Genomic DNA, 22,370 nt, shown 5'->3' with positions numbered 1-22,370 from the left:
TTAAGGACAATTTACTCTTTATTGATTAAAAATCAAAACAAAACAAACAAACAAACAAACAAAACCATGCAGTAAAATACAAGTCGAGAGAAGAGGGAGAAAGTAGTATTTTACATTTTCCACCATTCAGCACACACCCTAAGGAGGAACTGGCATCACTGGTACATGCTTGCTCTAGCCTGCAGATTACTTAGCTGTCTCAGCTGGCTCTAGGATTTGGTTGAAAACAGAAGGGAAAACACAGAAAACAAGAACCAACCCAAATGATTCCTTATCATTTAGAAAGGCCATTTCACATACTATCTTGGCTATATATGGCACATGCTATCTTGTGCTATAGTTAGTCCTTCCTCCAGGGACAAAGGTATCTTGAGGACTTAGTGACAGAGTACCCCTGGAAGCACTGCTCTGGCCCCCTGGGTTCCGAGCTGGCCCGCCTAGGAAGTTTCCACTGACTGGTTCTCTCACCATCAATCACTGCATAGGGCAGCAGAGAGAAGTCACCACACATCATGGAGAAGTAACATTGTCCTGGGTCTTAGTGCAGACCTCCTAGTTGCCAAAAAAGCAAACAATGAACGGAAAAGAGCCCGGGACACTTTTACTGTCATGTCTGTCCCCCACAGCAAGGCAAAGGTGATGATGGTCTAGAGAATGTGACCGGGAGATGGGCTGCTGCTAACCTCCAGCCTGGCACTGGACCACCCCAAGTCAAAAGCCAGAACAGGGATATCAAATTCCTTCCTGAGCCAGTAAGTGAACTAAGTAAGTCAAGCTGCTGAAACCAAGTTGGATTCTACAGCAAGCCACGAGTCTTCTGCAAAGGTAACACTGCCTGCTTCCCATAGGCAATCCCACCTCCCCGTCTCTGCTTCCTCATAACCCTACCTCTAACAAGTGGGGGAAAGAAGAAAGAAAAATGGTTTGTCAACTAGCTGGTCAATCTTTTTACTCCCTTCTAGCTCGGCAGGTTCCTCCTTTTACCAACCTGCTGGGACCTTGGGACCTTCTCCCAACCTCTCTCTCAACTCTATCTTCTCTTCCTCTCCAACACCTTTCCCAACATGCCTTTGCACTCAACAGTATGGAAGTCCATGACTGAAACTACAGGCTCAGCATAAATGAAACCATGAGGTGGCACAAGTTAGAGATGGGGAAAGCTTTTAGGTGTGTTCTAAGAGAAAAGTCAACAGAGCTACTTGCAGGAGCAATGCTATGGTTTGTTCCTCAGAACTGGGTGAGATGGGCTGAGGGTGGGAACATACTGAGTACCTAATCTCGTTCATCAAACCAACAATGGCAGGTGCAAGGAACTCTATAAAAGGCAACTAACTAGTCCTTTTCTAGTGGCCCACAGCCCATCTTTGTGTGTCTCTTTAAGGCCAGACTGACTATTCCATTCTTATATAAAATTTGGTAACTTGGCAGGCTTATTAGCAATTAGACAAATGCTATTTAACAGTAGGAAAAAAAAAATCAACCTCACTGATTATTCCCATATTGCATTGAGCTCTTTTTTAAACTTAAAGAATAAGTTACATAATTTCTGTAGAAAATCAAATTAACACTGTCTACTCGTAAACCTAAAGGTCACGGCACGTGTGGTTTCATGTTCCATCTTGGGTCAGTTTAGCGGATGAAGACCCCCTCCACAGTCAGTGCAAGAGAGGAGCAGAAGGCAGGCCTCTAGCCTAGTGTGAGTCTCCTTTATTGCTGTAAAAAAATCTCAGTCGTGTACACCATTTCCTCATAATTTAGAGGCAAATCCATCTTCACAGGAGGATCAAAGATCAGTTTTTCTTCAGTTTAATTTTTTTAAATATTGAAAATACTTTCCCAATGATATGATTTACAAAGTTCTTTTTCTTGTTCAAAAAGTACCTCTGGCAAGATTAGATTTGTAAGCCATTGCTTGATGTTTTCTGCACAAACAATCCACAGTTGCACTCTGAAGGAGCGGATGGCTGAAGTCTGACTACAGTCAGATGTTTCGCACCAGCTGAGGTTAAGGCTAGCAACCCTTTCTGGAGGGAGCAGTGAAGGGGGTGCCTGAGAACAGCTCAGCAAAACAAGTAAGAGACACCATGAAGAGGACAGACAAGAGTTTAGGCTGCCTCCATTCGAGGCTGTGCTTTTTCCTAACAAAGGTTGCTAGAATTCACATCAGGTACAAAGAAAAAACCAGTAATTAAATTCTCTGGGCTCCAGCCGAACAATCAACTTTTAATTGCTACTTGAGTGTTAAAGAGATATCCCAAGATGCTCATGTCCCAGCAGGTGTGGGAGAGCAGGCAAGATGAGGCTGCCCAGTGCAGCTGCTCTAGCCACTGGGGCCATCACTGTAGTAAGGCAAGAATGAGTTGAGAGACTTCCATCCTGGGCCTTGAGGCACACTGGCCACTTCTGCTTCTCAGATGGAGGGAGAGGGGACATGAGCAGCGTGTCTACCAACAGAACTCTCTGAGGAAATGCTGGCCACTGGTGATCCAACTTTTCTCTCCTTGTAGGAAAAGGGAGGTGAGAAGGGGGCGGCAAGAAAAACATAAAGGAAAAACTAAAGCTCCAAGCTGGGAGGTTCGTTGCTGGGTTCTTTGGCAGTTGTAGGTTCAGGCCAACAGAAGCAACAGACATGTGCATGTGTGGCATCTCCTAGGCTGACTCTTCCAGGACTGTGGTTTAGCTGATGCTGAGCTGGGCAAATCCTATCAGTTTGCCATCATCAGGAATATCCGAGCCTTCAACACCAGATGCCTAAGAACCAAAAAAAAAATGATAAGGTGTGGCAATTTATAAATAAAATTTCAGGTAGCAATAAAAACTGATAAGGGCCACAAAAAGGAAGGTGAAAGGTCCCTGACATATAAATAAGCCACTGTGTTTCTTCTAGAAATGACGGGGATGTTTGTATAACTATGACAAATAGCTTTATCATTTCCTTGAGAAGAGTTAGAGGCCTGGATGGTAGGCTTCTGGGAGGGAGAGAAGTGAGGCCACTCAGCTTGAGAGTGCAGTTGGGGTCTTGGGAAGAGAGAGTGGATGAACACAACTCAGCAGAGTCTTTTTTGGTTTTTCAAGACAGGGTTTTTCTCTGTGTAGCCTTGGCTGTCTTGGAACTCAGTGTGTAGACCAGGCTGGCCTCAAACTCAGCCACCTGCCTCTGCTTCCCAAAGCTGGGATTAAAGGCGGGTGCCACCACTGCTCCGCTGACTCAGCATATTCTATAGTCTCGGCATTTAGGGAATGGAATGGCTGGTCTGAAGAGGAGTAAGGGGTGAATACCAGTTTGAAAGTGACAGATCGATTTGACTGAGGTTCTTCCACAATTTTCTGCAGATTAGCTGCCACTGTAATCATACAAAGAAAATTAATGAGCCACTACATACATACACTTTCAACAATATTTTAAAATCTTAAAATGGTAGTTAAGAATGATGGATAATCAAAATGGAAAAAAGGGGCCAGTCATTTTCCAAATCAAAGCTATCATTGATCTCCAGACTGAATAAGTAAATCCTGAGTCACTGTTAAATTAACTCTTCAAAGTGTCTTGACTACCCTAAAGAGACAGTGGAGTAAAAGGTATGCCTTATGTTAAGACACCAGAAAGCCTGTGACGAGGAGGCAACCAAGTATAGCCTGTGATCTGTTTTTGTTTTACTATTCTAAAAATAAGAATCTTTTTCAAATGATATACTACAAACCTAAGTATGAGATATACACCTGTAAAATTTTAGTACTGGGGTAGGGGTTGGGGAACTGAGGCAGGATAGTAAGTTCCAGGCCTGCCTGAGCTACAGAGCAAGACTCTGTCCCCCAGAAAACAAGGAAAAAAGACACAGACTACACAAGGCCCACAGAACCTAAACTCCCCATCAGTTAACTGATTCAGAGCAAGTGTCGGGAAACCTGACTCTTCCTGTCTTCACTTTGGTTTCCTACTACTCCATCTCCATCCTGTAACGTCCCTGTCTACACAGAGCAGTCAAGCTGACACATCAGAGACAGCAGAGCCATTATCTTACTACTCTTTCTGTCAGTTCGCCTACTGTCCCAGAGATATTTACCACCATCAAGGGTCTAAGAAAGGACAGGTTTTTGCTGGTTTGCTCAGGAACTGTCCTTGATACTGTAATTTTAATGAAGCCAAAACTACTTCCAGAAGCATCAGACCTGTTCACTGGAATCAGGATTTCTAGGCACCACTATACAACATGACATTAAGGCTAAGAGCAGAAAATAACATGCTTACCTATTACTAAATCCCTTCCATCGACCAGGCCAGCAGAAATGAGCTCCTGAGAAACACCCTCTGCTGTATCTGTAGGACAAAGAACACAGCGCTGTATTTCTTGTGTACACACATCACTGTGATGCTCACAGAGAGAACACAACAGAGCTAAGATCTACTCAGTCTGCAGAATCAAGAAGGCAAGTGGGGGCTGTCCTTGACTCTCGTAAGTCGGGCTAGGGAGCAGGGTCCATATGAACTACATGGCTCAAAGCAAAAGACAAATCGCTGAACTGTATAGTGCAGCGATCACTAGCACATCAGAAGACTGCCCTACACGTGGAGACTAATCCACTCCTTAGTGCTGCAATGCAAAGTGTTGGCATGCCTGACACTTCCCATCAGTATTAGCAACTGTAGCGTGTTTTTACTTTGGTTTTTCTAGGACTCAATCTCTGTCCTGTGCACTCTATGTTCTATAAAAATTAGTAAAAACTCTTGAACTTGAGCTCTCTGAGCTTAGACATGAAATGCAGTGAACTGGAGTGAATTTCTCAAATTGAAGACTTGAGAACATACCTTACAATCTGTCCTGAGACTCATGGAAGTTTACTAAGATTATTATCACTATAGTGATGGCAGCTTACATTCTTCCTACTCATCCTGAGTAACAATATAAGCAACTGATACAACAGAAAGCAAATAGATGAAGCAAATGATCTCAATCTAATTCCATCTTTAATTTCAGCACGCTGGAGGCAGAGAGAGGCAGATCTCTATGGGTTTAAAGTCAGCTAACACTACCCTGCCTCAAATAAGCAAACAAACCAATCAATTTCATCTTTAACTGAATAGATACTGGAGCCTCTGGAAGGAACAAGAGAACCAATGGGAGGTGGTGTGCTGGTCTGAATATACTTGGCCCAAGGAAGAGCACTATTAGGAGGTGTGGCCTTGTTGGAACAGGTGTTGCCTTGTTGGAATAGGTGTGGCCTTGCTGAAGGAAGTGTGTCACTGTGGAGGCAATGAGACCCTCCTCCTAACCTTGTGGGAGCCAATCATCTCCTAGCAGCCTTCAGATGAAGGTGCAGAACTCTCAGCTCCTCCTGCACCATGCCTGCCTGGATGCTGCCATACTCCTGCCTTGATGATAATAGACCGAACCTCTGAACCTGTAAGCCAGCCCCAATTAAATGTTGTCCTTATAAGAGTTGCCTTGGTCATGGTGTCTGTTGCAGAAGTAAAACCCTAACCAAGACAGAAGATAGTACCAGGAGTGGGGTACTGCTGTGATAAGCCTGACCATGCTTTTCTTTGAAAAAATGTGGATTTGGAGACTTTGAATTTGAAAAGCAATGGAATGCTTTAAATTGGGCTTAATGGGCTATCCTAGTAGGAATACCGTAGACTGTTGAGAGTTTAATCCCAACTGTGCAGATCTGGCCCAAGAAACTTGCTCAACCCCACACCTCTTTCTAATTTTTCTTTTTTAATTAAATCAAAACGGGGGAATTGCTGAGACTCTAGTGGACGTCTGCAGGTTTACATCAGACCAGCTAGACTTGCTTCCCCACGTGCACCTGCACAAAGGGCTTGGCTACCCGAGCACTCGAGGGAGGTGTTCCCTCTCCCTCTCTGCCCGGGACCTGTAAAGTGAGTGCTAACGGTGCCTTCCGCTACAAAAACAACTAACATGAACGTTGCTGTGATATGGGACACGCTTGCTTTTCCTTACTCACTGCAAACTCTAGCCACCAGAGACACTGGGCAGTGACTTCCAGCCGCTAGCAGGACGTCTCGCCCTGCTGCCGCTGCTGCCCAACCTCCCGCCAGCCATTCGATCCAGCTCTCTTATTCTGGTCCTAGCCAAGTGTTTCTTTGCTAATACAAAAATGTGCTTTTCTCTGCCTACACAACCCACCAAAGTTACTTAAGACAGGATAGGAAAGGCTCTATCTTGATAGATTTTTACTACTGCTATTAAATTCTATTCAGTTACAACCAATCCTTATGGCTCTCAATCTTGTCAGAAGTCTGCTAACAGTATATTTAAGTTTATGGCCGACAGAATTCCCAAAGCCTCTAACAGTTGACCCAAGATGGTTTCAGAAGGCTTGGACACCAGACTCCTAAAAGATACAGCCTGGATTGTATGCGAACAAACGCAGTGGACTAAAAACTGGATGCTCTGAGTCAAATGACTTGGCTAAATCAAGGTAAGTCATTTCTCATGTCACACGTATCCATTCCACAGAGAAAAGGCCCTGCATTTTCTGTGCTTGGAAGCCAAACTGACTTTGCCCAAGAGACTATGGAGACCACAGGAACTGTTGGCTAGTGGACTCTGGCACTTTTTTAAAATAATATATAACTGGTAGATTGTTGCTTATTCTTTCTCAGACTTCTGACTACATTGACGGCTAAGCCTCCACAAATATTATCTGTTACCTCATTACCTAAACTCAGTTGCCATCAATTAAATGCTTCATATTTCCTCTTCTTGCTATGAAACTGTCCTAAATTATCTGAGTTCCTATAAACTTGCCTAACTCTAATAAAACATTCCACTATAGGATCCAACAAAGGCTCATCTTAAAAACTGCTCGTGGGAGAGGTGCGGGCAGAGAAAAAAAAAAAAAAAAACTGCTCGTGTTGTTAACTCATGCTGTTATCTCTTTTGTAAACTTAAAAGCTACAGGAAACCCATTCAGATCTACCTCTCATGGACCAAATAGATGCCATCCAGATCTTGTCAAGTCCAGGCACATCCAGAACAGCTCCAGAGAAGCAACCTCCAGATGCTCCATCTCCTGTCACACACACAGCTGCTTCTACTGGACCTGTTCCTTCTGACCTATCCTCAGATGGCTTGCTCCATAGACCATGGACAGCAGGAAACAGCAAACTCTTCTAAGACCAGACAAACATCTCCTATACCCATTCTTCTAGGTTCTCTCTAGAGACACATCGCCCCGATGCCAGCAGGAAGTAGCCAGATATCACAACGACCCTATGCCTGCTTTGCCATCACCTCTTTCTAATTTTTTAAAAATTAAACCAAAATGGTGGAATGTCAGTACTCTGTCTAAACTCTACCTCCACAGTTACCTGGCAACAGCCAGGCATGCTCCTTCCTACAGTTACCTGGCAGCAGCCAGGTAGGCCTGCCCACTATAAAAGGGGCTGCTTGCCTCCTCCTCTCTCTCACCCTATTGCTCTGTTCTCTTGCCTGTAGGTTCTGTCTGTTCCCTCACCGCTCCCTCCTTCCCTACCCCCTCTCTTTCCCCCCCCCCACCCTCTCTCTCTGCCTCTACTACCCTCCTGGCTCCCCTCCCCATGCCCTGAATAAACTCTATTCTATGCTATACCGTTGTCATGTGGCTGGTCCCTCAGGGGGAAGAGATGCCACAGCATGGGCCCGCTGAGACAACCCCTTCCATCATTTTCCAACATTATCCATCAGTTTCAATGTAGAAAAATTTTAGTATGTGGCCTAGAGACTGTTTTTGTGGGTTTTTTGGTGAAGAATGTGGCTGCTTTTTGCCCTTGCCTGAAGAGTCTGCCTGAGTCTAAGGTAAAGAGATTTATATTAATTGCACTGACAAAGGAAGTCTCAAAAAAGCCCAGCAGACTTTGTTCTCTGGTTTAGCCCTATGAAGAGTGTTTTAATGAAAAGGAGCAAGCTGAGAAAGTAAAAAATATAAAATATATGGTTTACGGAGGAAAGGGGCACCAGGAAGTGAAATGGAGCAAGCGGTGACTTTGGGGCAAGATCTCAGCCAACTACACTTAGGTCTAAGCACAGTGATTCACATCTTTAATCCCAGGAGACAAAGGCAAGCAGATCTCTGAGTTCAAGGCCATCTTAGTATAGAGCAAGTTTCAAGTAGAGAAAAGCTTAAGTCTAGGTGTGGTGGTACATACCTTTGATCCTAGCATTCAGGAGACAGAGCTATGCAGAACTCTGGGTTCAACGTCAACCTACACACCAAGTTCCAGGACAGCCAAGCTTAGGCAGTAAAGGAGTTGGAAAACAGAAAGCTGGTAATAATGTAATAGAACGGGGGGCATGTTCCAGCTCCAGCAAGCAGCAGAACTCTGGCAGCTTTGGCCATGTGGATTTTTCTTTAAAGTCAAAGATAGAAGGAACCACTAGGACAACTGATGCTGGCTAGCTGGAGCTAACAAATTAGCAGTGAATAAGAAGAGACCAGCATGACTGAAGTGAAATCTTCTGGGAACTGTTTTCTAAGAGTGCAAAGAAGCTGTGCTCCAGAGATAGCCAAAGTTATACCTTGTGCTGCAGCTAGACTTGGTAATGTGTAAGAATTACCCAGATGGTACTTGTTTTGAAGATATGGGTCATAGAGAGCAGCTGAGGCTTGGCACTGTGAGAGGCCATGGAAGGCCTCTGGTGAAGGTGTAGCCTCAGCTGCAGTTGACAGTCCAGGACTGAAGGGGTCATGGAAAGAAGGTAAAGCTTGGCACCATGAAGAGAACCTATGAGGGGCTATTGGTAAAGCCTAGTAGCAGTGGAAGACCCCAGTGTATTAGAGATGCCAGCACCATAGGATGATCACCAAGAACAGCAGCAGTAGTGTAGTAGAGTCAACCAGAGCCTAGAGTGCTACAGGGGCAGAGCTGGAGATGTGACTCAAGCCCTTTGGAGGAGCCCAGAAGAACATCTGTGGATCCCAGCCATTGGAACGGAAGCTGTGAAGTTAAAGTTGGCTTGGAGACCCCAAGATGTTAGAGATGCCAGAGCTGTGAGATATCTGCTGAGGAAAGCTGCTAACAGGGAGTGGAACCAGCCCAGGAGAAAGAAGTTTATTGTAGTCAACAAAGATGAGAAAGGAGCTGGAGATCTGAAGACTGCTTTGACATCAGATATAGAGACGCAGAGTTTGGAGTTTGCCCAGCTGCTTTCCTGTCTTGCTTTGGGATTACAGTTAAATGACTGGATGAATCTCAGAAGAGACTGAACTTTGAACTTTTAATATTGTTCAGATTGCTTTAGACTATGGGGACCTTTGAAGTTGAACTAAATCTATTTTTTATTACAGTACTGCTCGTATGACCCCCATAGGCTCATGTGTTTGAACAAGCATATGGGGGCCAGGGAGTTGAATGTGGTGGTTTGAATATGCTTGGCCCAGGGAGTGGGCACTGCTTCGAAGTCTGGCCTTGTTGTAGGAAGTGTATACTCTGGGGGTGAGACCCTCCTCTTAGCCATGTGGGAGCCAATCTTCTAGCAGCCTTCAGATGAAGATGAACTCTTAGCTCCTTCTGCATTATGTCTGCCATGCTTCCACCTTTATAATACTGGACCAAACTTCTGAACCTGTAAGCCAGCCCCAAATAAATGTTGTTCTTATAAGAGTTGCCTTGGTCATGGTGTCTGTTCACAGCAGAAAAGCCCTAACTAAGACAGGTGGTACGCACACATTCATATAGATGCCTAGCAATCAAAACTCCTAAAAACATATCTAAAAAGTAAAACATATACCCTCTGTATATCTACATGCAGGAAATTAACTGTGGAACCTAGCAATAGTCATCTGCTGGCCATTCCTAACCATGAGTTAACAAAGGCAAGAAAAATGAAGTCTTGTTCCAGGTCGAAGTTCACAATTAGAAACAGAATTATGACAAGGTTCAGCTTCCACATGAGGAAAGGAAGCCAGGAACCCTGCCTCTTGCATGCTTATCAGAAAGAAGCATGTGCAAGGATAAGAGCAAGGACTCTGGACTCTGGAAGAACTCAACTTCAGTGCCTCATTCTAGATTATGAACTGGTTGCTCTGCGTTCCTCTAACTTGGAGTTCATCCTCTGTCAAATGGGAATCATTGTTCTTTAGATAGCCATCTTAAGAACTGAATGGAATAATGTTTAGGGAAATGCATGCCTGCTAGTGGCATTTACTAATAGGCTTGCATTCATTACTATACATCTTATTACAGTCGGATCTCCAAGTGAAAGTACTAGTAAATCCATTGCAGTTTTTCTTCATGCGTATTTCCAAAAACCTAAGCCAGGAAGTTTCACCATCCTTTAAAAGCAAACCTTATTTAAATGACAAAAACTTTATACCTGGTGGTGGTGGTGGCAGCAGCAGCACACACCTTTAATCCCAGCACTATGGGAGGCAGAGACAGGTGGATTTCTGAGTTCGAGGCCAGCCTGGTCTACGGAGTGAGTTCCAGGATAGCCAGGGCTACACAGAGAAACCCTGTCTCGAAAAAACAAAAACCAAAAACCAAAAAAAAACCCAAAAAAACAAAAAAAAAAACCTTCATACCTACCTAAGTAGCAAATTAGTATTCATTGTTTTTAGTCATATTTTGTAATACTCACCTCTCCCAGGAGTAAATTCAAATCGAATATCATTTAGTTCTTTTTTGGAATTCCTATTAAAACAGAATAAGGAAAATAAGAATTTCTGAATTTATGTTTACAGTCTGCCTAAATATGTATATGTATGTGACTATGTATACATATGTATATATATATGTATGTATACATATGTATATGTGTGTGAGTCTACGCATGCATGTATATGTATATATGGAAAGATTATTCTGTTCTAACAGATCATATACTTCGTCCTAATATGCTCATTCTACAGGGCTCTTAGCTAACACTTTTAGCATTATCATCAAATTATCTTATATAGCTTTGAATTTATTATTCCCCTACGGATCAACACAAGAATCTCTAATTTGCAGATACACAAGCCCATTCCCACCCTCAATCCCACTAAGATAACGTAACAGTATGATCTGAATGAGATCTATAAACTGACTGTGTTGGAAAGCCAGTCCTTGGCACAGTACTGAGGGGGCTACTGCAGTGAGCAGGTCTGACTGCCATGAGGTGAACTGTGCCTCTTCTGGCTTCCTTGTGCACTCTTGTCTTTTTGGTCACAAGATAAAGCAACATGAAGGCCTTCATCAGATGTACACACAGACCCTACCATTCTGGACTTCTAGTTCATACTGTAAGAAACCAAATGTCAGCTGGAGAGTTGGCTCAGTTGAACTCAGTTGAACTCCTGCTCTTCGAGAGGACCTGAGTTCAATTCCCAGCAACCACATGGTGGCTCACAACCATCTGTAATGGGATCCGATGTTGTCTTCTGATGTGTCTGAAGAGAGCGACAGTGTACTCACATACATGAAAGAAAGAAATGTTTAAAACAAGGGGGGGCGGATTTAGCTCAGTGGTGGAGCACTTGCCTAGCAAGCGCAAGGCCCTGGGTTTGGTCCTCACCTCTGTTTAAAAAAAAGAGGGGGACAAAAAAGAGAGAGAGAGAGAGACAGAGAGAGATATCAAATGTCAGGATTCTGTTTCGGTTTGTTGTTGTTAAGACAAGCTCTTACTCTCTAGCCTGGGTTGGCTCAGACTCTAAGGAATTCTCCTGCCTCAGCATCCCAAGTGCTGGGATTATAGGTGTGAACCACCATACTTTCCTAAATCTCTATTATTTATAAATTACAATCTTTGGTATTCCGTTTTGGCAACAAAAAAGTGAAGGAGAGCATATAATCATATAAAACTAGAAGAAAAGCCTGTGCACACAGGAAGGTGGGACTGGAACGCTGGAGGACCCTGTTCCTCATCGTCATCCCACTCCATCACATTCAGGGAACTAAGTACACATTACTCCTTCAGATCACACACCAGCGCAGAGAACACATGAGACCGAGAGGAGGAAGAAAGCTTTAGAGGCAGGGTTTTGTCTGTTTATGCCTTCTATGTGAGAGTATTCTGCTGCTTGTAAGTCTGTGTACCATGTGCATGCCTGGTGGGTGCCCTCAGAGCCCAGAAGAGGGTGTCAAGTATCCTGGGACTGGAGTTACAGATAGTTCTTATGTGGGTGCTGAGAACCAAACCCTGGTCATCTGCAAGAGCAGCCAGTGTTCTTAACCACTGAACCATCTTCAGCCCCCAAGATAGTTTTTAAATGGGACTTAAGATGAGCAGGATTTGAACAGGCAGAGAGGGCAGGAAAAGGAACTGGGCCCATACTGGCAGCAATATGATTGGTAAGGTATAGCTGTGATCAACACTTAATATATTGAGACTATTTAGGTAGCCTGAAGTTCTAGTTAAGGTAGAAAAATTAGAACATAATGTCTAACAGCACACATGACAGATTACTATAGATTCAAATCCATTTACCTAAACAAGCGGAAGGGTCAGGTTTATTTCACAAATAATATGCTTGAGGACTTCTCACTGAAATTGTGTGGTTTAACTGGCACTCCAATCACAAATAACAATATGGCAAACTGGACTTGAGGTGTTTATTATCTCTTCTGTTCATTTAGCATCAAAGTCTCAATTAAGGGGAATAAGAACCCAACTTTCTACTACTTCCATAAACTGTGAAAAAGTGATCCTTAAACAATCGCTCTGGCTGGCACCGTCCTGCACTTTGGAGGCAAAGCAGGTAGCTCTCTGTGAGATTGAGGCCTGTATGATCTACATAGTAAATTCCAGGACAGCCAGGGCTATACAGTGAGTCCCTGTCTCAAAAACACCATCAAACAAACAAACAAACAAACAGCCAGAATAAAATAAAAAAAAAACAAGAAAACAGACAAAAAAGTCCCTCTCAAGATAACAGAGGCTTCATCACACAGTGTCTTCCATACTCTACTGAGGCACATGTCTACTGTGGTAAGACTCAACACAGATTTCTCTGTACAGAGACAAGCACGCTCTCTCTCTGTATAGTACAATAGGTAAGGGTACTGAGGCATTCTGTTCATCTACAACTGAGTACACTTTCTATACAAAGAAAGTAACCAACTCTGCTTTTAAACATTTGTGATGTAATTTCACTGTTCCTAGTAGAAACCACTTTAAACGGCTCTTGTGGCCTCTATCTTTAACTTTACAAAGAGGATAGCCTGGAATTCCTGTGTGGTATTCTACCACATGGTACTTCAGTGGCATACTTTAACACTGAAAGAAGGTCTAGCCTGTCTTTGAGCTAATTTTTTTTTCATATTCATTTATGACTACAAAGAAACAATATAATATCAAATTTATTCTGACAAAGAAAACTATAGAATCTTGATTCCAACTGTTATTAATAGGGATAAGGCTGAAACACAGACCTCATACCAATGATGTTTCTTCCTGAGCAATCTACCTAGGCCTTTCTGTATACCCCACCATAAACCAATGACAAAACAGGCAGGAAAACAGGAAGGTACAAACTTTTTCACAGGTTGCTCAATCACAGCCATCAAGTGCCTATCCTGGTTTAAATGCCCACACGCCCCATTGTCAGACTCCTCAGAGGAACAGCCAGCTCTGCCACTGCCCCAGCATCCTCCATTACAACCCAGACAGCCGCTGCAAATGCACACACTGTTCCCTCCCCCTACTAAGCAGGTATGCAAAGCAGTCACAGAACCTAAGAGCTAGATTCTCAAACAACCAACCAGCAATTCATGTTGGAAACACACACATCGCTATGCAGTACCATACTCTAAAGCCCAACTATGACAACATCTATAAAGCACTCGGAAACAGCATATGCTCACTTACCTTAATCTTAGCACTAGACTGATAGGGATCTTGGTCTCCTGGGACCGTTCTCCTGAAGACTGAGCCTGAAATGCATTGATATAAAGTCCCTGTCAGGAACATGAAGCAAGGACAATGGCCATCTAAGAAAGACACCTGGCAGGAGTTTCCATCCTCCCCAGCCCAAGTCCTTGTAGCTCCCAAGACAGCCCCTGTGGTGGGAGGGGCCACCTCCAAAGGAACAACAAAAGGCAGCTATCAGCTAAGTCAGATGGAATCAGAAAGTTAATTCCCAAGAATAGTCTAAAGTAACTGTCTCCTAGGACTCCATTCAACCCAAGATTCCAGATCTTTTTAAATCTTTCTGAAAACTGTAAAGCTTTGCTTGCTGGGGGACATGCATTCTATTTGTCTATAACATAATTCCATTCTTCCTGTCAGTTTTTCTAAGACACTTGTATTTTTCCCACGTGACAGATGAAAGAAGGGAAGTCAGTGGTGTGACCAAGTAGAGGTACTCAGAGCAGTGGGCTCTGGGGACACAAGACAAGATGAAGATATATTAAAGAACAAAAGGAAACTTCACAACTGCCATTTCTTCTCACCTAGCATTTCTAATAATTAATAAATAAGCTGACACTGAAACTCTTACTCAGCCAAATGGCATACATGCTACAGAGTACCAGATGGAGCTGCAGTTACTCAGACGCAGCAGGGACTCACAGAAGCCATTATTACCCAGACACTGTCACCACACTACAACTTAATGACAATTGTGTGTGCTTAAGTAAATGTTACCTAGTTTAACAAAGTCAATGCTCACAAAATAGACAAGTAACTTCACCAGAATAAACGTGATAACAGAGCCTGAAGAAGCAGCATGAATGAGTGTAAGTGAGCAAAGGAGAAACCGGCGGCTCCCTCTCCAGGCTCTAAGGAGACTCCTCTAACTGTATTTGGCTTCCTTAAACTTCACAAGGATCTAATGACAATATGCTACCAGATTTTTTGTATTTGGTATATTTTCATAACTGACTTATTTTGTTGCTTAAAACACCTGTGTGATCCTTACACAGCTCTTTTATTTGTACCTGTAACACTATCAAGACAGAATTTCTCACTTGTTCCAAACCAAAGTATCAACATGCATTACTGTTTTATCACCTGCCCACGGGTGATGGGCCAGGAAAATAGTCCCCACTTACCTGTGCTGGTTTTGTTGGCTCTGCAGGGGACAGGAGAGAGACTTGAGCTGGCTGTGTGAGCATCTGGCCAGCTGGCTGAGGTAGATGTGCAGAAATCTGTTCTGGAACTTGAAGCAAAGTCCTCATGGGATCAGCTGCCGAGAAGAGCTGCAGTGAACACACGGAGTGCGGCTGAGTGAGCGGGAGAGCTCTGCAGCATGTCAGTGGGCTCACAGCGCTCACAGTGTGCTGTCTTAACCCTGAATTATTATCATTTCCCTGCACGTGTCTCTACTACATACTATTCAGTGTTTCTAAGCATTCTAAAATCTTTTTGGTTTTGGTTATTTTAGAGGAGAGTGTTTTGTTGTTTTATTTATTATACAGGCTGCTCTGGAAATTGCTAGGTAGCCGAGGCTAGTCCCACTCAAAATCTCCACCCAGCTTCTCGAGTGTGGGGAGTACAGATGTGTGCCGTCAGGCCTGTCTAGCAATATTCTGAGGTATAACCTGTGAAAGATAAACCTGGTGGGAGGTTAGCGGGTTGTCACTGCCCAGCCTCTAGAAAACAGGAAAGTAGATTAGTGCTCTGTGAGAATGGGCTGTTTTAAGAGACAGCTCAGAATCTCTTCTTGCTCTGCCAGCTCCTCTCTATATACTCCTACCCACCCAATGTGCATCTGCAGTCAGAGCCTCCCAGGAGGCCAACCAAGGAGCCACCATACCTATGAATTCTGGCATCTAAAACTGTGAGCTAAGAGAATGAAAACACAGAAGAAAAGACAACATCTTCGACAAATGGGAAACCTGATTGTCACATGCAGAAGAATGAAATTAGACACATATCTATAACCCGGCACAAAAATTTGATCAAGTCCTCAATTTGAAACTTGAAACACTAAATCTTCTGTGTAAAAAAGGACTTTGTGAATGAGACTCTATTTACCCAGGAATGAAGGTCAACAATTGATAGCTGAGACCTCATAAAACTATAGTTTCTGTAGAGCGAAGGAAACACCCAACAAAATAGAAAGGCCCACAGAATGGAGGGAATCATTGCCAGCTGTCTATCTGACAGACAATTAACAACCACAATATACAAAGAACTCAAAAGATAAAAGAATCAAGGAAATGAATGATCCAATTCAAAAGTGTTCTAGGAATCTAAACAGAATTCTCAACAGAAGGAATAAAAATGGCCTAGAAACACCTCAAGATGTATGTGCCACCCTAAGCAACCAAAGAAATGCAAATTGAAACAACTTTGGCATTGATCACCCCAGTCAGAATTGTGAAGATCAACAAAACAACTGACAAAAAGTGCTGGAGAGGTTGCAGGGAAATGTCTGTAAGGACATTTCCTAGCTAGCACTATATCTACTGTAGGACCCAGCCAGGCCACTCCTAGGATATGCCCAAAGGACCTGATATCCTACTCTAAAGACACCTGCTCAGCAATGCTCACGGCTACTCTGTTCAATATAGCCAGTAAATGGAATAACTTAAAATGCCCTTCAGCAAATGAATGGACAAAGAAAATGTGGTTCATTACATAACAGGGTAATACTCTGCTCTAAAGAAAAACGATGTCATGAACTTCCCAGGTAGATAGTAGACCAAAAAACCTACAAAAACCAAGAACGGACCACAGCTGGGGTGAACAGGGGAAGAAACAGCAGGACGCAGGTGACAGGAGGAGGAGATGAGTACAAAGAGGGGCTCCAACTTGGGGGGCGGGGGCAACAGAGAAGAAAGGAAAAGGGGCAAAGAGTCGGAGGCTGTCCCAAAGAGACCTATTATTGCATATTTACTTACTATTACACACAATCATACTAAAAAAGGAGGCTGAGGCAGGAAAGTAAGGAGGACAAAGCTAGACAGAGTCCATAGTGAGATCTTGTCTGAGGGTAGAGGACAGGAAGTGTAACTAACACAAACACTAGACACTGTATGCTTCAAATGTTTAATACAGTTTAATTAGGCAATCTGGAGGAAAACCACATCTTGATTATAAAAGTAAGCTAAACATATTTAAAATTAGCTACTGGGAAAAATATCAATGTAAGTGAAAATATTTTACTACTAAAAGAGAAAAGTCAATGGGCAATAATAAAGTCTTACTTTTGATAGAAAATAATAGGTAGACAGACAGACAGATAGGTGTGTGTGTCCTCTCCCCCCCCACCCCCAATATTGTTTATAAGTAAACCCAAGCAGACTGGCCGGAGAAGTGACTGAGTGGTTAAGAGGACTTACTGCTCTCGCAGAGGAGCACAGTTCGGGTCTCAGCACCCGTATCAGGCAGATAATAACTGTTTGTAACCCCAGCTCAGGGGATCTGATGCACTCTTCTCACCTCTGTGAGCACACACACCCATGTACCCCTATGCACATACATACATAAAAATTTAAATTAAATTTTGAATTAAAAACTTAATGAAACTTTTGTGTTCATTAATCCCATAGTAAAAGTGTTACATTTTCACAGAAAAGAGAAGTTCAAGGTTACTTCTGAATAAGCTCACCTATTAGTAATAGAATTTTAAAGGTCAGCTTCCACATTGTATGTGCACATGATTATCTACCTTAAAAGGCCGAAAGGCTCTAGAAAACAAAGAAATAGAATGTGAAGAAATAGAAATATAGCCCAGCCTCATATGTACAAAGTCCTAGGTTTGAAATCCAACACTGCATAAAACCAGGCATAGTAGTACAAGCCTATAATCCTAGCCCTGAGGAGGCAGACGTAGAAGTTCAGTGTCTGGGTCAGCCTCGGCTACGTAGTGAGATGGAGGCCAGACTGGGCTATGAGATCCTGTCACCAAAACAAAGCAGGAATCAGAGGAAGTAAATATGAAAATCTGAAAACTCAGAATACTGTTGTAGGGATGCCAAACGGGACCACACTAGCACTAAGAAGACAACACAGCTGTTCTTCAGAAAACAAAACACCAGAGCACAGTGGCGCATACTTGTAATCCCAGTACTTAGATGCTGAGGCAGTGGGATTGTGAGTTTGAGGTCCTGGATAACAAAGTAGTACCTTGCCTCAAACCAAACAGAAAGTAGAAAACATAAACAGAATTCCCACAACTCGGCAATTCCACTTCTAGATGTCTGGCTCAGAGATCTGAGAGCAGGTGTTACACACTGCCGTTCATAACAGCACTATCGACAACTCAAAGGACAGGAGTGCTTCCACTGTTGGGCAGATGAATAAAGAAAAGGCTTCATACCTCTATAATAAGTGTCACACGTGGCCTTGCAGATCTCACCTGAGAGCTGCTACAACATGAACACACCATAGGACATCATGCGGGGTGCGGGGAAACAAGTCAGCGAGAGAAGAACAAACACTGCGACCCCCCAACATGAAGCATACAGAACAATTAAGCTTACAGAGGCTGAGGTATGAGGTAGCTGTCGAGAGCTAGAGGTAGGAAAATCCAATGGATAGAGTTAGCTTGAAAAGATGAAAAGTTCTTGGGACAATCATTGCACTGTGAAATGAATGTACTCAATATCACCAAACTGGAAATGACTGTTACTGTGAATTTTATGTTATATTAACCTGATTACAATTAAATTAGAAATGACGTAAACAGCATGAGAATATGGGTAGGTAAGAATTCATAAGGAGCGGTGGAGAGGTGGCTCAGTGGTTAAGAGCATTGCCTGCTCTTCCAAAAGACCTGGGCTCAATTCTCAGCACCCACATGGCAGTTGCCAACTGTCTCTAACTCCAGTTACAGGTGATCCAACACTCTCACACAGACAGAAACACACACAGACAAAACACCAGTGCACATAAATACAAATACATAAATTGTTCTTAAAAAACATTTATTTTAATTAAGAAATTCGCGTGGAGATGCTCTTTTAAGGAAGGAGTAGGAAGACTAGAAGGAAACACTCAGGATGATCTGTAAAGTACATTCCTGTTTAATTTTTGAGAAATTCATCAAGGCAAATTAAACCCAAAGTTAACAGTTTTCACCTTTCAGTAGCTGACCACTCAGAGGGGTTTCTTGTACACAATCCAGGTCTACCTGAGCAGCAGAAGCTATAAGCATGTCAGCTGCAGGGATGCGGCTCACGGTGACAGGATTTAAAAAACAAGGAATCACAGAGCAACCCTTCCTTCTGTTAACTTTTGTTTTGTTTTGTTTTTTTGAGACAGTATCACTCAACTGTCTTGAGCTGCCAGCTCCCAGTAATGACATAGAGACAATTATTGTTTATTATAGCTCAGGCCTTAGCTCAGGCCATTTCCCAGCGAGCTCTTATCACTTTACTAGCCCATCTATCCCAGTCCATGTTTGCCAGTTCTCACTGTCTCGGTTTGTTGGTCTTCCTCCCTCTCTAGCTGGCAACTTCCACACCTCTCAATTCTTCCTACAGTCCTATCTCTGCCCGGAAGTCCTGCCTCTCCTGTCATACCTATAGGCTGTCAGCACTTTATTAAACCAATCGGAAGGTGAGGGAGGTGTTTGTAATATAAATATGATGCAGGTACTGAACAACTGGAATAACAATACCAAAGTCCATTCTCAGCTCTCTATCATAGGAAATCAACATTTGAATAATACAAAGACAACTTTTACACAGTGCACAAAGATTATCCCAACAAGACAAGGTTTCCCTGTGTACTCCTAGCTATCATGGAATTCACTCTGTACACTGGACTGGCCTCAAAATGAAAGAGCCTACTGCCTCTGCCTCCCAATCTTTTAAGAGGGTAGGATGAAGAACAAAGTCTCAACAACTCCAAGCTAACTTTGAATTCTAACTTTGAACTCATTATGCAGCCAAGAAGGACCTTGAACTTTTAACCCTCCTCCCTGCAGAAAGCTGGGATCACAGGAATATGCATCACAGTTTTATGTAGCACTGGGGCTGGAACTCAAGGTTCCTGCTAGACTGCAAAGCATTCTACCCACTGAAGCCAGAACCTCAGCCCCTGATGAATTTTCACTGGCCAAAAAAACTTATGGGGCTGCTCATGATGACAGGTCTTGGAAGGAGAATGATTCCAGATGTGCTGAGAGTGAGGAATAGGAACACACAGCAGTGGAAGAGTGTCAGCTACTCGAGTGTTGGTAGTTAAGATATACAAGATAGTTCTGAGTACATAAATCATGTATGTAGTAATGCATGTGAACTGCATACTATATTGAGAGCAAAGATAAGTCTTTAAATCACATACCATCCTCAAAAGAGAAGGTACTACCAGAAGGAAGAATATACAACACAATGCACTAGGAAATCACATCCCTCTGACAGTAAGAAGAAGACCAGTCCACTCTACGGGGCACTGTTTGTGGGATTTCCTATCACGTTCCACTTCAAGCAGACCAAACCTTGTGGAGAGCTTTTGGGGCTGCTTGACAGGAATCTGACATTGGCCAAGGAAAGGAAACGGGCTTTAGGCAGGAATCTGACTTTGGACCATGACAAGGAAGTAAGTTCAGGCAGGAATCTAATTTTAGGCTAAAACAGAGAAGTAATTTCAGTCAGAAATTTAAATCTTAGGCCAAAACAAAGAAGCAGGTCTCAGGCATGAATATGACTGTGGGCTAGGACAGGGAGTAGGCTCAAATATTTTGGTCATCCTGATAAGCCCTTAGAAACAGTGATCACGGGACTTTGCTTATTGCCTAGTTTGTTCCTTGACTATTTGCATCTATTGTATTGCTAGTTCTCAACCTAGAACTGACCAAAATACTTGCATGTAATTAAAATGGTTTAAAAGAAAATTGGGAAAAAACCTGTCTCAGCCTTCAGCCTGAGAATTGGCTGGGGTCATGCTGCAATACTGTCTAATGGTCTCTTTACTTTTAATCCTTATTGGAGAACCTATTGACTGACTGAGCTGGCTTGGTCAAAACCTAACTCAAAACAACTCAGCAAGCAGGGAAGCCAAATTAAAGTCTGGCTGGTATAATAAATGCCTCATTAGAATTTAATCACACAGAGATACACAGAGACAAAGACAGACTGGTTGAACAAGCTTCACATTAAGAACAAAATAAAATGTCTATTTTAACAAGAGCTTGCTAGCCTCCAGTTACTTACCTCAGCATTTGATAATGAGTCTTTTACTCGGGGAGACTGAAAGAGACACAGAAAGAGACACTCATTAACTGAGACAGTAAGAGGACTTGTTGTCGGTTTAAAGTAGTGAATTCCAAGAAACTGCAAGTAATACTGACTGTAAATCACTCTGTTCCATTCTGATCCATAAACTAACTCGAATCTAAGTTTTCTAAAAAGAGAAAGCGGTTGTGATATCATTATAGTCTTTGTCCAGGTAGTCGATATTGAACATACCAATATACTTACTGTGCTACAAGTTAACAGTTACAGCCAGGCATGGTGACTCATGCATGTAACACCAGCATGCAGGAGGCAGAGGCAAGCAGATCTACAAACTTAGTTTGAGTCCAGCCAGGGCTACATAGTGAGACACATACCCTTACCCACCCACCCCTGCACCAATCTCAATCAGAACAGAATACAACAGAACAAAACAAAAAGAAAATTGAACAATATCAGTTTTATAAGCAAACATACAGATGCTCTGAGTTCCCAGGAAGTAAAAGTCATCCTCTAAAGCAAATTCTTTTCACTAATCATAACCATATTTTGTACCTATGATCAAATTACAGAGGAAACTCTTTAAGCTAGTTATCGACGTATTTTCTAAGTCTCATTATAACTATTCTTATACACCCATGTTTATTGCTGTGCTATCTACAATAGCTACATGTCCATTAACAGAAACTGGATAAAATAAATGTGCTAATTATACGGTGGAATTTTATTCAGCCATAAAGAAAAACAAAAGCATGGCATTTGCAGGAAAATGAGTAAAACTGGAAATCATTAGGTTGAGTGGAAACCAGTCACTCCGTAAAAGACAGATACATATGCAGTGTCTATATTTAAACTTTCCTTTGTATTTGCATTTTTAGTGAGTCTAGAAAGAGAACGGTAAGAGTTGAAGAAGATATTTTCCCAGGGGTGGGCTGGAAATAATGAGATGCATGTGGCATGAAAAGAACAGGAGATACTGGAAGGGATGAAGGAGAACCAGAAAGACATGAACTGGAGACAAGGAAGGGATGAAGCTAGAACACAGCCATGAACAAGACAGCAAGAACAAGGTGTGAACAGAAATGCAGAGCAAAACCCACTACTTTGTATATTTTGTTAAACTGATTTTAAAAATTCTCAAGATAAATATAAAAACTAAAATGAGAACAATCCTATGGCCAAGTATAGCACAACTGTATATATCTGTGAAGGAATATAAGCCAGAGCACACAGAAACATAGGTTTCCAGGTTTAAAGTTGTCAGCCTTACAACAGCCAAGACAGGGAAACTGGTAAGAGGGCCATCAACAAGGATTCCATT

The 22,370-nt window shown here is 42.7% G+C and overlaps 1 protein-coding gene across 2 annotated transcripts in view; it reads right to left on the bottom strand.

Moving 5' to 3' along the window:
- Positions 1-22,370, bottom strand: part of Oxsr1 (oxidative stress responsive kinase 1) — an 86,641-nt gene continuing 64,271 nt past the window's right edge. For both annotated transcript variants that reach the window (XM_028767372.1, XM_028767373.1), the window contains 7 exons: positions 21,029-21,064; positions 14,975-15,121; positions 13,791-13,855; positions 10,584-10,636; positions 4,250-4,318; positions 3,280-3,344; positions 1-2,751 (listed from right to left, as the gene is read on the bottom strand). In XM_028767372.1, the coding sequence (XP_028623205.1) occupies positions 2,677-2,751; positions 3,280-3,344; positions 4,250-4,318; positions 10,584-10,636; positions 13,791-13,855; positions 14,975-15,121; positions 21,029-21,064 (510 nt within the window). In that variant the 3' untranslated portion in view covers positions 1-2,676. The remainder of the gene's footprint in view (positions 2,752-3,279; positions 3,345-4,249; positions 4,319-10,583; positions 10,637-13,790; positions 13,856-14,974; positions 15,122-21,028; positions 21,065-22,370) is intronic.

The sequence above is a fragment of the Grammomys surdaster genome, unplaced genomic scaffold (assembly GCF_004785775.1).
Source record: "Grammomys surdaster isolate TR1022 unplaced genomic scaffold, NIH_TR_1.0 172, whole genome shotgun sequence".
Lineage (NCBI taxonomy): Eukaryota > Metazoa > Chordata > Mammalia > Rodentia > Muridae > Grammomys > Grammomys surdaster.
The sequence above is the reverse complement of the archived record's forward strand: the minus strand, read 5'-3'. Positions and strand labels throughout refer to the sequence as shown.